This window comes from Mus musculus, chromosome 15, assembly GCF_000001635.26.
Source record: "Mus musculus strain C57BL/6J chromosome 15, GRCm38.p6 C57BL/6J".
Classification (NCBI taxonomy): Eukaryota; Metazoa; Chordata; class Mammalia; order Rodentia; family Muridae; genus Mus; species Mus musculus.
The window spans coordinates 34,615,162-34,629,478 of NC_000081.6; the positions used below are offsets into that span (position 1 = coordinate 34,615,162).

Genomic DNA, 14,317 nt, shown 5'->3' on the forward strand with positions numbered 1-14,317 from the left:
GACCAATATGTTGACATTAACTATGAATCACCCAGAAGACAACAAAGTTGTCTTACTTTCTAAACGTATTTGACCACTTATATTGCTCTGAAGTAGTAGTATTTTGAGGAGTGTTTTATACTTGGGAAATGCTTGACATTTATGGGCTTGATGTGAAAATGCAGCCTTGGTCTCAGGAGGCTACTGTCTGCCACATGCCTTCTGGAGACACTTAGGGATGAAGCACTGTGCCTGGAATCAGACAGACTTGTTTGCTGCCTCCTCTATCCACCACGTTAAGATGGATATATGTAGTTCTTCAGCTGATGTTCTGTTTACCAGATTACTATTATTTTAATTAAAATTCTAACCTTTAGTTTTGTAACTCCCAGGATTTGTCTTGCCCTGACTTCAGACAGCCTTCAGTCTTAAAATTTTCAGCTCACCTGACTCTAAACAGTTCTTTTGGTCAGTGCATTATCTCTTGATTGACAAGAATCCAAGGAATGCTCTCTTGGAATACTGGGATAATGAACTGTATTAATCAATACTAGGGGAGCAATTGAATCCAGGTCCTTCAGGCTCAGGTATTAAGTAGTCCTGGAATTGCCATCAGAAAGGCTTCCCGTCTTGAGGCTGCTCTGAAATCAAAATGGCACCCTGTCTTCTCAACTAGAATGGCACTTCACTTGGCTGGATTCGTATTCTAGACAAATGAACCCAACCGTGCTTGCTGATCTTGGAGCAGAGGGTGAGAAGAAGGAAAGTACGTGGCCTGGGTCTCACTATCAACCTGGGGAAACCATTGTAGGTACTTGAACTATTACGTTACTGGTCTCTGGGGAGTGTTGAGGAGTTTACTGTAATTTGTATTTTGATGATGTTATTATCTGGGCCTAAATCAATGTAGTTTTCAGAGACTATTAGATTTGCTACTTTTGATGACTGATGGAGAAGAGAAAAACACTATAGTTTTGGCTAGGTGAAGGAAAGAGAGGAGTCTGGTGTTCATTTTCCTTCCTTCCTTCCTTCCTTCCTTCCTTCCTTCCTTCCTTCCTCCCTCCCTCCCTCCCTCCCTCCCTCCCTTTTTCCTTTTTTTTATTAGATATTTTCTTTATTTACATTTCAAATGTTATCCCCTTTCCTAGTTTCCCCTCCAAAAATCCCCTATCCCTTCGCCACCCTGCTCCCCAACCCACCTACTGCTGCTTCCTGGCCCTGGCATTCCCCTACACTGGGGCACAGAGCCTTCACAGGACCAAGGGCCTCTCCTCCCATTGATGACCGACTAGGCCATCCTCTGCTACATATGCAGCTGGAGCCATGAGTCCCACCATGTGTTTTCTTTGGTTGGTGGTTTAGTCCCCTGGGAGCTTTTTGTGTACTGGTTAGTTCATATTGTTGTTCCTCCTGCGGGGCTGCAAATGCCTTCAGCTCCTTGGGTACTTTCCCTAGAGGAGTCTGGTGTTTGTTTTCTTCCTTCCTTCCTTCCTTCCTTCCTTCCTTCCTTCCTTCCTTCCTTCCTTCCTTCCTTCCCCCTCTCCCTCCCTCCCTTCCCTTTTTAAAGGAAAAATAATCATTAAAATAATTTAAAATTATTAATCCACTAAGAATCAGAGCAGGGGCCAAAGCCTGTCAGTGAGTTAATTAATAATGGCTGGTGAATCCTTTCAGATGAGGCTTTTGTGAGGTCATTTTTTGAGGCTAGTGGTGAAAAGCTTTATGGCCAGAGAGCAATATTTGGCAATAAATTAGTTCAGCTTGTTTCCACATGGTCTCAAATCTTCATTTGTTCCATCACGAAACACAAACTTTCATTTGTTTGAAGCAGGGGAAAAATAAATGATATTCCTTCTCACAATCCGACAATTTAATTTTTAGTGTGCACATATGTTAACCTTTAAGAAAACACCACTAGCTACTTTTTCCCCTGTTTTGTTTTTGTTCATCTAAAAGAAAAGAAAAAAAAAAAACCACCCTGCATTCTTAGCTTTTAACAGAAAGAGCAGAAGTAACAAAGGCATAAGGGAAATGCACATTACTGAGTGAGGTGGGACAAGCTTCCCTGGACTCCCAGTTTGAGGGAGTCAGTCCATCTTAGGTAGTGATAATCTCATGGCATTGCTTGCTGAAGGAGAAGGTGTGGGGTGGATGACCCCACTTTCCCACTGATAACACATTAAAGGTAAGAACTGCTCCTTCTCAACTGTGGCGTGAAACAAAGGTCACTTTACAGTGCCATCCCCACCAAAGCACCCAGTTAGAGGAAAACCAAAGCAAACCAATGCTCCAGACGAGAGCTGTGCTGACTTTACTCAAGTGTGTCCTGAGGTTCCCTCTGATTGACTTGAGTGTGAAGTAGTGATTTTAGTAGTCACAAAAGTAATGGCTAATATTTCTCAGTACTTACTATGTGACAGGCCCTGTTCTAAGAACTTTAATACACACATTCATATGTAATAGAATATGACTTTTAAAGATAAGGAAATTAAGGCTTAAAGAATGTATTTAAATAACTTCACATGTTGCATGGCTTTAGGAGCATATCCTAGGCCAAAGCTCCTGCTTTGTCAAGTTGCCATGGTTACAACACTGCTCTGTCACCTGCCAATTATGTGACCCTGGGAAAGTTACTTAATCTTTCTGAGATCCAGTTTGCTTCTGGAAATGGGTTATTCCCACAGTTAAACAATCCAATCAATGTAAAATGCATCGTAGTACCTGGCCAAAAAAAAAAAATTGTTTAAGAGACACAGGCTGCTTGTTAACACACATACATCAAAAGATGGCAGGATTAATATGAGGCTCTGCTCTATTTTGATGTTTTCTTGGTGTGTGGTGATGAAGGTGCTTCTACCCTTCATGTTAGACTTTTTTCTTTTCTCTTTATTTTTTAATTGGATATTTTCTTTATTTACATTTCAAATGTCTTCTTCTTTCCAGGTCTTCCCTTTGGAAACTACCTATTTCATCCCTCCTTCCCTGCCTGTGTGAGGGTGCTCCCCTACCCACCTACCCACGCCCGTCTTCCCTCCCTGGCATTCTTCTATATTGGGGCATCGAACACCCTCAGTCCCAAGGACTTCTCCTTTCAGGACTGTCCATCGAGGCCATCCTCTGCCACACATGTGGCCAGAGCCATGGGTCTCTCCATGTGTATTCTTGGCTGGTGGTCCTGGCCCGGGGAGCTCAAGATTATCTGGCCAGTTGACACTGTTGCTCCCTCCATGGGGATGCAAACCCCCTCAGCTCCTCCTTCAGGGACCCCACACTCAGTCTAGTGGTTGGCTGTGAGCATCTGCCTCTGTATTTGTCAGGCTCTGGAAAGAGCCTCTCAGGAGATAGCACTGTCAGGCTTCTCTCACCAAGCACTTCCCGCTATTATCCACAATAGCGACCAGATTTGGTGTCTGTATATGGGATGGATCCCCAGGTGGGGCAGTCTCTGGATGGCCTTTCCTTCAGTCTCTGCTCCACACTTTGTCTCCATATTTCTTCCTGTGAGTATTTTGTTCACCCTTCTAAGAAGCACCGAAGCACCCACATTTTGGTCTTCCTTCTTGGGCTTCATATGTTCTGTGAATGGACCTTGGATATTCCAAACGTTTGAGCTAATATCCACTTATTAATGAGTACATACTGAACGTGTTCTTTTACGTCACTCAGGATGACATTTTCAAGTTCCATCCATTTGCCTAAGAACTTCATGAATCATTGTTTTTAATAACTGAATAGTACTCCATTGTGTAAATGCTCTACATTCTCTGTATCCATTCCTCTTTGAGGAACGTCTGTGTTCTTTCAAGCTTCTGGCTATTATAAATATGGCTGCTCTGAACATAGTGGAACATGTGCCCTTATTATATGTTAGAGCATCTTTTGGGTATACGCTCAGGAGTGGTATAGCTGGGTCCTCAGGTAGTACTATGTCCAATTTTCTGAGGAATTGCCAGACAGATTTTCAGAGTGGTTGTACCAGTTTGCAATCCCACCAACAATGAAGGAGTGTTCCTCTTTCTGACATCTTTGCCAGCATCTGCTGTCACCTGAGTTTTTGATCTTAACCATTCTGACTGGTGTGAGGTGGAATCTCAAGGTTGTTTTGATTTGCATTTCTCTCATGACTAAGGATATTGAACATTTTTTAAGGTGCTTTTCGGCCATGCCATATTAATCAGTTGAGAATTCTCTGTTTAGCTCTGTTCCCATTTTTAAATAGGGTTATTTGGTTCTCTGGAGTCTAAGTTCTTGAGTTCTTTGTATATCTTGGATATTAGCCCTCTAATAAAGATCTTTTCCCAATCTGTTGGTGGCCTTTTTATCCTATTCAAAGTGTCCTTTGCCTTACAGAAGCTTTTCAATTTTATGAGGTCCCATTAGTCGATTCTTGATCTTAGAGCATAAGCCATTGGTGTTCTATTCAGGAGCTTTCTCCCTGTGACAAAATGCTGGAGACTTTTTCCCATTTTCTCTTCTATTAGATTCACGGTATCTGGTTTTATGTGGAGGTCCTGATTCCACTTGGACTTGAGCTTTGTACAGAGAGATAAGAATGGATCAATTTGCAATCTTCTACATGCTAACCTCCAGGTGAACCAGCTCGATGTTTGAAAATACTGTCTTTATATCCATGGATGACTTTAGCACCTTTGTCAAAGATCAGGTGACCATAGGTGTGTGGGTTCATTTCTGGCTCTTCAATTCTATTCCATTGATCTACCTGTACCAATACCATGCAGTTTTTATCACTATTGCTTTCTAGTACAACATGAGGTCAGGAATGATGATTCCCCCAGAAGTTCTATGGTTGAGAATAGTTTTTGCTATCCTGGGTTTTTTATTATTCCAAATGAATTTGAGAATTGCTCTTTCTAACTCTGTGAAGAATTGAGTTGGAATTTTGATGGGGATTGCATTGAGTCTGTGGATTGTTTTCAACATCATGGATATTTTTACTATATTAATCCTGCCAATCCATGAGCATGGGAGATCTTTCATCTCCTGAGGTCTTCTTTGACTTCTTTCTTCAGAGACTTGGAGTCCTTATCATACAGATCTTTCACTTGTTTGGTTAGAGTCACATGAAGATATTTTATACCATTTGTGACTATTACAAAGAGTGTCATTTCCCTAACTTCTTTCTCAGCCTGTTTATCCTTTGTGTAGAGAAAGGCCACTGATTTGTTTGAGTTAATTTAATATCCAGCTACTGCACTGAAGCTGTTTATCAGATTAGGAGTTCTCTGGTGGATTTTTTTAGGGTCACTTATATATTCTATCATATCATCTGCAAATAGTGATATTTTGACTTCTTCCTTTCCAATTTGAATCCCCTTGATCTCCTTTTGTTGTCTAATTGCTCTTGCTAGAATTTCAAGTACTATATTGAATATATAGGGAGAGAGAGGGCAGCCTTGTCTAGTCCCTGATTTTAGTGGGATTGCTTCAAGTTTCTCTCCATTTAGTTTGATGCTGGCTACTGGTTTGTTGTATATTGCTTTTATTATGTTTAGGTATGGGCTTGAATTCCTGATCTTCCAAAAACTTTTAACATGAAGGGATGTTTGAATTTTGTCAAATGCTTTTTCAGCATCTAATGAAATGATTGTGTGTTTTTCTTCCTTTGAGTTTGTTTATGTAGTGGATTACATTGATGGATTTCTGTATATTGAACCATCCTGCATCCCTGGGATGAAGCCTACTTGATCATGATGAATGATTGTTTTAATCTGTTATTGGATTCAGTTTGCAAGAATTTTATTGAGTATTTTTGCATTGATATTCATAAGGGAAATTGGTCTGACGTTATCTTTCTTTGTTGGCTTTGTGTGGTTTTGGTATTAGTGTAACTGTGACTTCATAGAATGAATTGGGTAGTGCTCCTTCTGTTTCTATTTTGTGGAATAGTTTGAAGAGTATTGGTATTAGGTCTTCTATGATGGTCTGATAGAATTCTATACTAAAACCATCTGGTCCTGGGCTTTATTTGGTTGGGAAACTTTTAATGGATGCTTCTACTTCTTTAGGCATTATGGGACTGTTTAGATGGTTTATCTGATCCTGATTTAACTTTGGTAATTTGCTATCTGTCTAGAAAATTGTCCATTTCATCCAGATTTTCAAGTTTTGTTGAGTATAGGGTTTTGTAGTAGGATCTGATGATTTTTAAAATTTCCTCAGTTTCTGTTGTTATTTTGTTATTTGGATACTGTATCTGTGCCCTCTGTTTAGTCTGGCTAATGGGTTATCTCTCTTTTTGGTTTTCTCAACAAAACAAAACAAAAGAAAACAAAACAAACAAAAGAAAACAGTTCCTGTTTTTGTTGATTCTTTGTATAGTTCTTTTTGTTTCTACTTGGTGGATTTCAGCAAGTGTTTGATTATTTCCTATCATCTACTCCTCTTGGGTGAATTTGCTTCTTTCTGTTCTAGAGTTTTCAGGTGTGCTGTTAAGCTGCTAGTGGATGCTCTCTCAAGTTTCTTTTGGGGGACACTCAAACTGATGAGTTTTTCTCTTAGCACTGCTTTCATTGTGTCCCATACTTGGGTATGTTGTGCCTTCATTTTCATTAAATTCTAAAAAGTCTTTAATTTCTTTCTTTCTTTTTTCGTTGACCAAGTTATCATAGAGTAGAACATTGTTCAGCTTCCATGTATATGTGGGCTTTCTGTTGTTTTGTTACTATTGAAGGTCAGCCTTAGTCCATGGTGATCTGATAGGCTGAATGTGATTATTTCAATCATCTTATCTCTGTTGAGGCCTCTTTTGTGACTGATCATATGGTCAGTTTTGGAGAAAGTACCATGAGGTGCTGATAAAAAGGCATATTCTTTTGTTTTAGGATGAAATGTTCTATAGCTAACTATTAAATCCATTTGGTCCATAACTTCTGTTAGTTTTACTGGGTCTCTGTTTAGTTTGTGTTTCTGTGTTCTGTCCACTGATGAGAGTGGGATGTTGAAGTCTCCCACTATTATTGTGTGAGGTGCAATGTGTGCTTTGAGCTTTAACAGAGTTTCTTTTATGATTGTGGGTGCCTTGCATTTGGAGCATAGATGTTCAAACTTGAGAGTTCTTCTTGGTCAATTTTCCTTTGATGAATATGAAGTGTCCTTCCTTATACTTTCTGGTAACTTTTGGTTGAAAGTCAATTTTATCTGATATTAGAATGGCTGTTCCAGCTTGTTTCTTGGGACCATTTGCTTGAAAAATTGTTTTCCATCCTTTTACTCTGAGGTAGTGTCTGTCTTTGACACTGAGGTGTGCTTCCTGTATCCAGAAAAATGCTGGGTCCTGTTTACATATCCAATCTGCTAGTCTCTGGTTTTTTTATTGGGGAATTGAGTCCACTGATGTTAAGAGATATTAAGGAATAGTGATTGTTGCTTCCTGTTATTTTTTGATGTTATTTTTATGTTTATTTGGCTATCTTCTTTTGGGTTTGTTGAAAGAAGATTACTTTCTTCCTTTTTCTAGGGTGTAGCTTCCCTCTTTTTATCAGAGTTTTCCATCTATTATCCTTTGTAGGACAGGATGTGTGGAAAGATAATATGAAATTTGGTTTTGTCATGGGATATCTTGGTTTCTCCATCTATGGTAATTGAGAGTTTTGCTGGGTATAGTAGTCTGAGCTGGCATTTGTGTTCTCTTGGGGTCTGTATAACATCTGTCCTGAAGCTTCCAGCTTTTAGAGACTCTGGTGAGAAGTCTGGTGTAGTTCTGATAGGTCTGCCTTTATATGTTACTTGACCTTTTTCCCTTACTGCTTTTAATATTCTCTCTTTCTTTTATGCGTTTTGTGTTTTTCGACTATTTTGTGAAGGGAGGAATTTCTTTTCTGGTCCAATCTATTTGGAGTTCTGTAGGCTTCTTGCATGTTTATGGGCATCTCTTCTTTTTAGGTTAGGGAAGTTTTCTTCTATAATTTTGTTGAAGATATTTACTGGACCTTTAAGTTGGGCATCTGCACTATCTTCTATACCCATTATCCTTAGGTTTAGTCTTCTCATTGTGTCCTGGATTTCCTGGATGTTTTATGTTAGGAGCTTCTTGCATTTTTCATTTTCTTTGACTGTTGTGTCAATGTTTTCCATGGTATCTTCTGCACCTGAGATTCTCTCTTCTATCTCTTGTATTTTGTTGGTGATGCCTGCATTTATAAGTCTTGATTTCTTTCCTAGGTTTTCTATCTCTTGGGTTGTCTCCCCTTGTTATTTCTTTATTGTTTCTAGTTCCATTTTTAGATAAGCATGGTTTTGTTCAATTCCTTCACCTGTTTGGTTGTGTTTTCCTGTAATTTTTTAAAAGGGATTTTTGTGTTTCCTCTTTAAGGGCTTCTGCCTGTTTACTTGTGTTCTCCTGTATTTATTTAAGAGAGTTATTTATGCCCTTTTAAAAGTCCTCTATCATCACCATGAGATATGATTTTAAATCAGAGTCTTGCTTTTCTAGTGTGTTGGATATTGGGGCTCACTGTGGTGGGAGAACTGGGTTCTGATGATGCCAAGTAGCCTTGGTTTCTTTTGCTCATGTTCTTGCCCTTGCCTCTTGCCATCCGGTTATCTCTCGTGTTAGCTGTCTTGTTGTCTCTGACACACACACACACACAGACATATATATATATTTTGTTTGTTTGTTTGTTTGTTTGTTTGTTTGTTTGTTTTGAGACAGGGTTTCTCTGTGTAGCCCTGGCTGTTCTGGGACTCACTTTGTAGACCAGGCTGTCCTCGAACTAAGAAATCCATCTGCCTCTGCCTCCTGAGTGCTGGGATCAAAGGCGTGTGCCACCACGCCCAGCTATTTTTTTTCTAGACATAACCTGCTCAGTTGGTGTCCCATCACTCACATGTAGCTTTCAGCACTGACTGTTTAATATTGTATAAGGGTTCATGTGATCTCCCCAGGAATGCCTATTTCTCCTGCTCTCAGCCAGTCCTTAGTTGCCTGTAGTTCATGTAGGGCTGAGGCCTTGTGGGTTTTCACCTATCTACTCTGGCATATATTGAAATCCTTTTCAGCTCATGCTTGGGCAGTCATGTTGGTGAGACTTTATGGGTGTAGCTTCTGACATCACTTGGAGACACAATCTCACAGCAGACTCCCTAATCCTCTGGCTCTTCCAGTTTTTCTGTCCTCTCCTCTAGAATACTCCCTGAACCTTAGATGTGGGATCCTTTATTTTTTTCAAGGAAGGATCTCACTGAACTTGGAGGTTTCTGTTCAGCTAGACTGCCAGCCAGGAAGCCCCCAGGGGTTGCCTCTGCCTCCTCCGTTCCTCAGCATGCAGCTTAGTCAGGGTTTCTGTGAGTGCCGGGGACAGTCAGGTCCTTATGACAGCACAGAGAACACTTCATCCTCTAAGCCATCTTCTCAGTCATGCTAGATAGAAATTTGTAGAAACAACATGTAGGTTACCTTTGGGAGGCACTAAATACAAGCAGGTACTGTCTGATGGAACTAATACTTTGTGACATTTGATTTTAGGCAGTAGAAACATAACATAGCAAATATGAACTTTCAAATAAAGTATTCTAATAGGACACTGCAGATGTTTTCCTTGAATCTTATCGTGTTCATAAAAGCTTCACAACATTAGCAGCAACAATATTGCAGAATAACAATTTGTTATTGTCAATAACAGCTGCAGCAGGCATGATGAAATGGAAGCTCTTGTTAGAAGAGAGAGGGAGTGGCCACAGACATTATGCTCACCCCTAAGTGAGATCTCCATCTTCTTCATTAACTTTTGTTTTTAAGTATGTAATTTTTTAAGGTAGTATGTATTTATGGATCAAGAGGTATTATAATACATGAATTAAAAGGTTACTCACCTAGTAAATCCGAGGCTCTCAAATTTTCTTTTAGAAATATAACAGAAATTATGGCACTACCTACAAAGAAAATTGCCATTAGTAGTAGTTCCAATATAAAAACATATATCATTCAGTCATGTGCCTGGGGCAGTGCCAATATACTGGGAGGACTTCATAAGCTTACTGAATGTGGGGGGAAGAAGGGAGAGATGGAGGGAAGAAGGAAGGGAAGCAGGAAGAGAGGAGAGACGAGAAAAGAAGAGAAGACAGGAAGTGCAGGGAGAGAGTCAGGAATCCCTGAGGGAAAGAAAAGGAAGCTGAGAATGATTTAACATTTATATATTTCAAATAAACTGGGTACCACAACTCATCACCTCCCAGCATCCCCTCCAGTGCCTCCCAGTCCAGGGTTTTTCCTGATTCTTTCTCCTTCCTACAGCACACCCAGGTCTGCACTGCACTCTGTCGCCCTCATGAACCTGAGCTAGCCCAGCTCTGGCTTATGCCTCTGCTTAACAGCACAACAACATCTGTCTGACATCTCACTCTCCAGTTCTCCATGCTACCACCAAAGTAATCTTTCTAAAATACAAAGTAAATTTGCAGCTTTCAATCGCTAATGGTTTCTTGTTATTTACAGGGCAATGACCTGAGCTGCTGACCGTGACCTTCAGTGACAGCTACGATCTCTTCTGCCACTTTCCTTACATTTACCCTCAATTTCGCTTCTCTTCTACGTCTGTCCTTTCTAAAATACATAATAATTTCCAGATCTACCATGTGCTTTTATGTTCATGACTTCTAGGAGCATAACTGCCTATTCTGTGATCAACTCTAGACTCAAGAGCAGATCTGACTGAGCTGAGCACTCGACTCTTTTCTTGGGATGGAGTCTGTAGTTTTTCATCTTATCTGAGACTTTTCTTTTTTTCATCTTCTTCTTTTGTGTTGTGTCTCACTCCTCCAAGAATGATGCACACTGGTAGACTCTCACAGCTAAGCCACAGCCTGCTGCTATGGCCTCAGGCCAAGGAGTAAGGTTGGCTTCTGCATTATTCCCCTTGTAGGCTCATTCCTTGATGAATTCAGGCACTGGAGAACTCAAAATTGCAATCATAAAAAAGATCTATAGTGTAATCTAGATTTAAATTTTTTATTTAAAAAATCTAGCCGAGTCTTTAAAAGTAAAACTAGAGGAAAGGTTGTTTTTGTTACCTAGAGAAAACTACAGTTGATATGCAGATGTTTTACCTTCTCAGCTAAGATCCAACTACCAAATACTGCTTCCTCAGTCATTATGGAAGCAGCAAGTTGCTGTCATTAATAGTTCTTCATAGGCATAATTTTAATGCCTATATAATGACACACTCTATGGATGCCACAGTTATATTTTAAATATGACTATGCCTGGTGCTCTGGTGATTTATTTAAAATAAGGTAAGAATTTTATACCCAAGGTTTTTACTTTAAATATGCTGGGATGCTCATATGATTCCCACCCCAGACTCTCACTTGAGCTCATCTTTGCTCTTGCATAATCTTTCTGGAAAGGTTACACATTTAAATGGAAGTTTCACAGAGAACAATCCAGATGGGAGAAATATTTATCAAGTATACACTTAAGTGGGCAGTTTGATTTTAAAACATCAAAGCAAGATTTTCTTTTTTTTTTATTACAGAAAATACTTTTACTCTTTTTATTAGATATTTTCTTTATTTACATTTCAAATGTTATCCCCTTTCCTAGTTTCCCCTCCAGAAACCCCTATCCCTTCCCCCTCTTCCCCTGCTCACCAACCCACCCACTCCTGCTTCTTGGCCCTGGCACTCCCCTATACTGGGGCATATAACCTTCGTAGGACCAAGGGCCTCTCATCCCATTGATGACTGACTAGGCCATTCTCTGCTACATATGCAGCTAAAGCCATGAGTCCCACTATGTGTTTTCTTTGGTTGGTAGGTTAGTCCCAGGGAGCTCTTTGGGTACTGGTTAGTTCATATTGATGTTCCTCCTATGGGGCTGCAAACCCCTTCAGCTCCTTGGATATTTTCTCTAGATCCTTCATTGGGGACCCTGTGCTCTGTCCAATAGATGGCTGTGAGTATCCACTTCTGTATCTGTCAGGCACTGGCAGAGCTTCTCAGGAGACAGCTATATCAGGCTCTGGTCAGCAAGCTCTTATTGGCATCCACAATAGTGTCCAGTTTTGTTGGGTGTTTATGGGATGGATCACCAGGTGGGGCAGTCTCTGGATGGTCATTCCTTTAGTCTCTGCTCCAAACTTTGTCTCTGAAACTCTTTCCATGGGTATTTTGTTCCCCCTTCTAAGAAGGACTGAAGTGTCCACACTTTGGTCTTCCTTCTTGTTGAGTTTTATGTGTTTTGGGAATTGTATCTTGGGTATTCTGAGCTTCTGGGCCAATATCCACTTAACAGTGAGTGCATATCATGTGTGTTATTTTGTGATTGTGTTATCTCACTCAGGATGAAATCCTCCAGATCCATCCATTTGTCTAAGATGTTCATTAATTCATTGTTTTTAATAGCTGAGTAGTATTCCATTGTGTAAATGTACCACATTTTCTGTATCCATTCCTCTATTGAGGGACATCTGGGTTTTTTCCAGCTTCTGGATATTATAAATAAGGCTGCTATGAATATAGTGGAGCATGTGTCCTTATTACATGTTGGACCATCTTCTGGGTATATGCCCAGGAGTGGTATTGCTGGATCCTCTGGTAGTACTATGTCCAGTTTTCTGAGGAACCGCCAAACTGATTTCCAGAGTTGTTGTACCAGCTTGCAATCCCATCAACAATGGAGGAGTGTTCCTCTTTCTTCACATCCTTGCCAGCATCTGCTATCACCTGAGTTTTTGATCTTAGCCATTCTGACTGGTGTGAGGTAGAATCTCAGGGTTGTTTTGATTTGCATTTACTCATGACTAAGGATGTTGAACATTTTTTAGGTGCTTCTTAGCCATTTGGTATTCGTCCATTGAGAATTCTTTGTTTAGCTCTGTACCCCATTTTAATATGGTTATTTGGTTTTCTGGAGTCTAACTTCTTGCATTCTCTGTATATATTAGATATTAGCCCTCTATCGGATTTAGAATTGGTAAAGATCTTTTCCCAATCTGTTGGTTGCCTTTTTGTCTTATTGACAGTGTCCTTTGCCTTACAGAAGCTTTGCAATTTTATGAGGTCCCATTTGTCAATTTTTGATCTTACAGTACAAGACATTGGCATTGTATTCAGGAATTTTAAGATTTTCTATAGACAAACAATTATGAATATTAAATTATCAAACTAAGTCTATGAAATTAAGAATTGAGTTTAATACAGGTATGAGAATTATGTAAAATTTTTGTCTTAAGATAGAAACAATTCAAGAAGACCACCAGAATCCTGTGTTCGGAGGCTTAGAAAGGCATGAAGACCAGCAACTTTACAAACTGCATCTTAGAAACCTGGACAAAGTGTTTCCAGCCGGACAGGGTTAGAGTAACAACGAAACACCTGCTGTGGCTGCATGAAGAACACAGCGCATCCTAGCAATGGCGACTTCACAGCCAAGGGCTTCGAGAAAACGGCAAACTCTGCTTCCACAGCATGAAGAAAGTATAGACTAGGAGGAACACCTAGTCCCGAATGTCACACATATGACACTGAAGTTAAAGGCGGCTGTGCATTTGCTCTCTGATTCCTCATCTGGCAACACTGGTGGCCAGCTGAGCTGAGCATGCGCTCTTCCTCTCTAGCCCAAGGCTGGCTCAGCGCACTCTGCTTCCCTTGAGGTCAGAAAGGACAGATTTCCTTTTCCTTTGTTGCTAAGCTATAGCTTCATAAATAATCTAACTTTCATATGGGAGTGGAGGAAATGTCATGTAGGAAATAATTTCATTGCTTCAAGCTAAAAGGATACAAGTGTAATAAAACCTTAAAATATATGACATGCACTGAGGTGTACGAACTGCCATAGTTATGTTTTACGAAACAAATATACTCTTCTTCCTCTCTAAAGGAATGTAGAACTGCAACGCACTTCTATACATGAAAATTTCCTACCAAGGAGTTGTGTGCACACACTACTCTCACCTGTGCATGTGGAGATCGGAGGGGATGCTGTTGGATGCTTTTCTCTATGATTCTCCACCATATTTAAATAAATATTCATTCATTTTATTTTAAATTATGTGTGTGTGTGTGTGTGTGTGTGATTTTATGTGGGTATGTGTACATGAGTGCAGAGATGTCAGATCCCCTGGAGCTGGAGTTATAGGAGGTTGTGAGCATCCTGATGCTGAGAATCCCACTCATCCTCTTAACTGCTGAGCCAGTCTTTAAGCCCTTAGTTTTTAGGACAGAGTCTCTAACTGAACCTGGAACTCACTGTTTCAACTAGACTAGCTGTCAGTGAGCCCCTGGGATCTGTTACCCTGTCTCACGCCAGGTGCCGGGTATGCATCACTATACCTACTACATTGCTTTTAGTGAGTGTCAGAGATCTGAACCATCTCTCAAG

At 40.2% G+C, this 14,317-nt stretch overlaps 1 protein-coding gene across 2 annotated transcripts in view; it reads right to left on the bottom strand.

Annotated features, from left to right (window-relative positions):
• The window catches only part of Nipal2 (NIPA-like domain containing 2), a 106,412-nt gene that overhangs the window by 42,366 nt on the left and 49,729 nt on the right, over positions 1-14,317 (bottom strand). The window contains exon 4 of one of the 2 annotated variants that reach the window (NM_145469.5): positions 9,811-9,870. The exons of the other annotated variant lie outside the window; for it this stretch is intronic. Within the exon in view, the coding sequence (NP_663444.2) occupies positions 9,811-9,870 (60 nt within the window). The remainder of the gene's footprint in view (positions 1-9,810; positions 9,871-14,317) is intronic. 2 annotated transcript variants of the gene reach the window in all.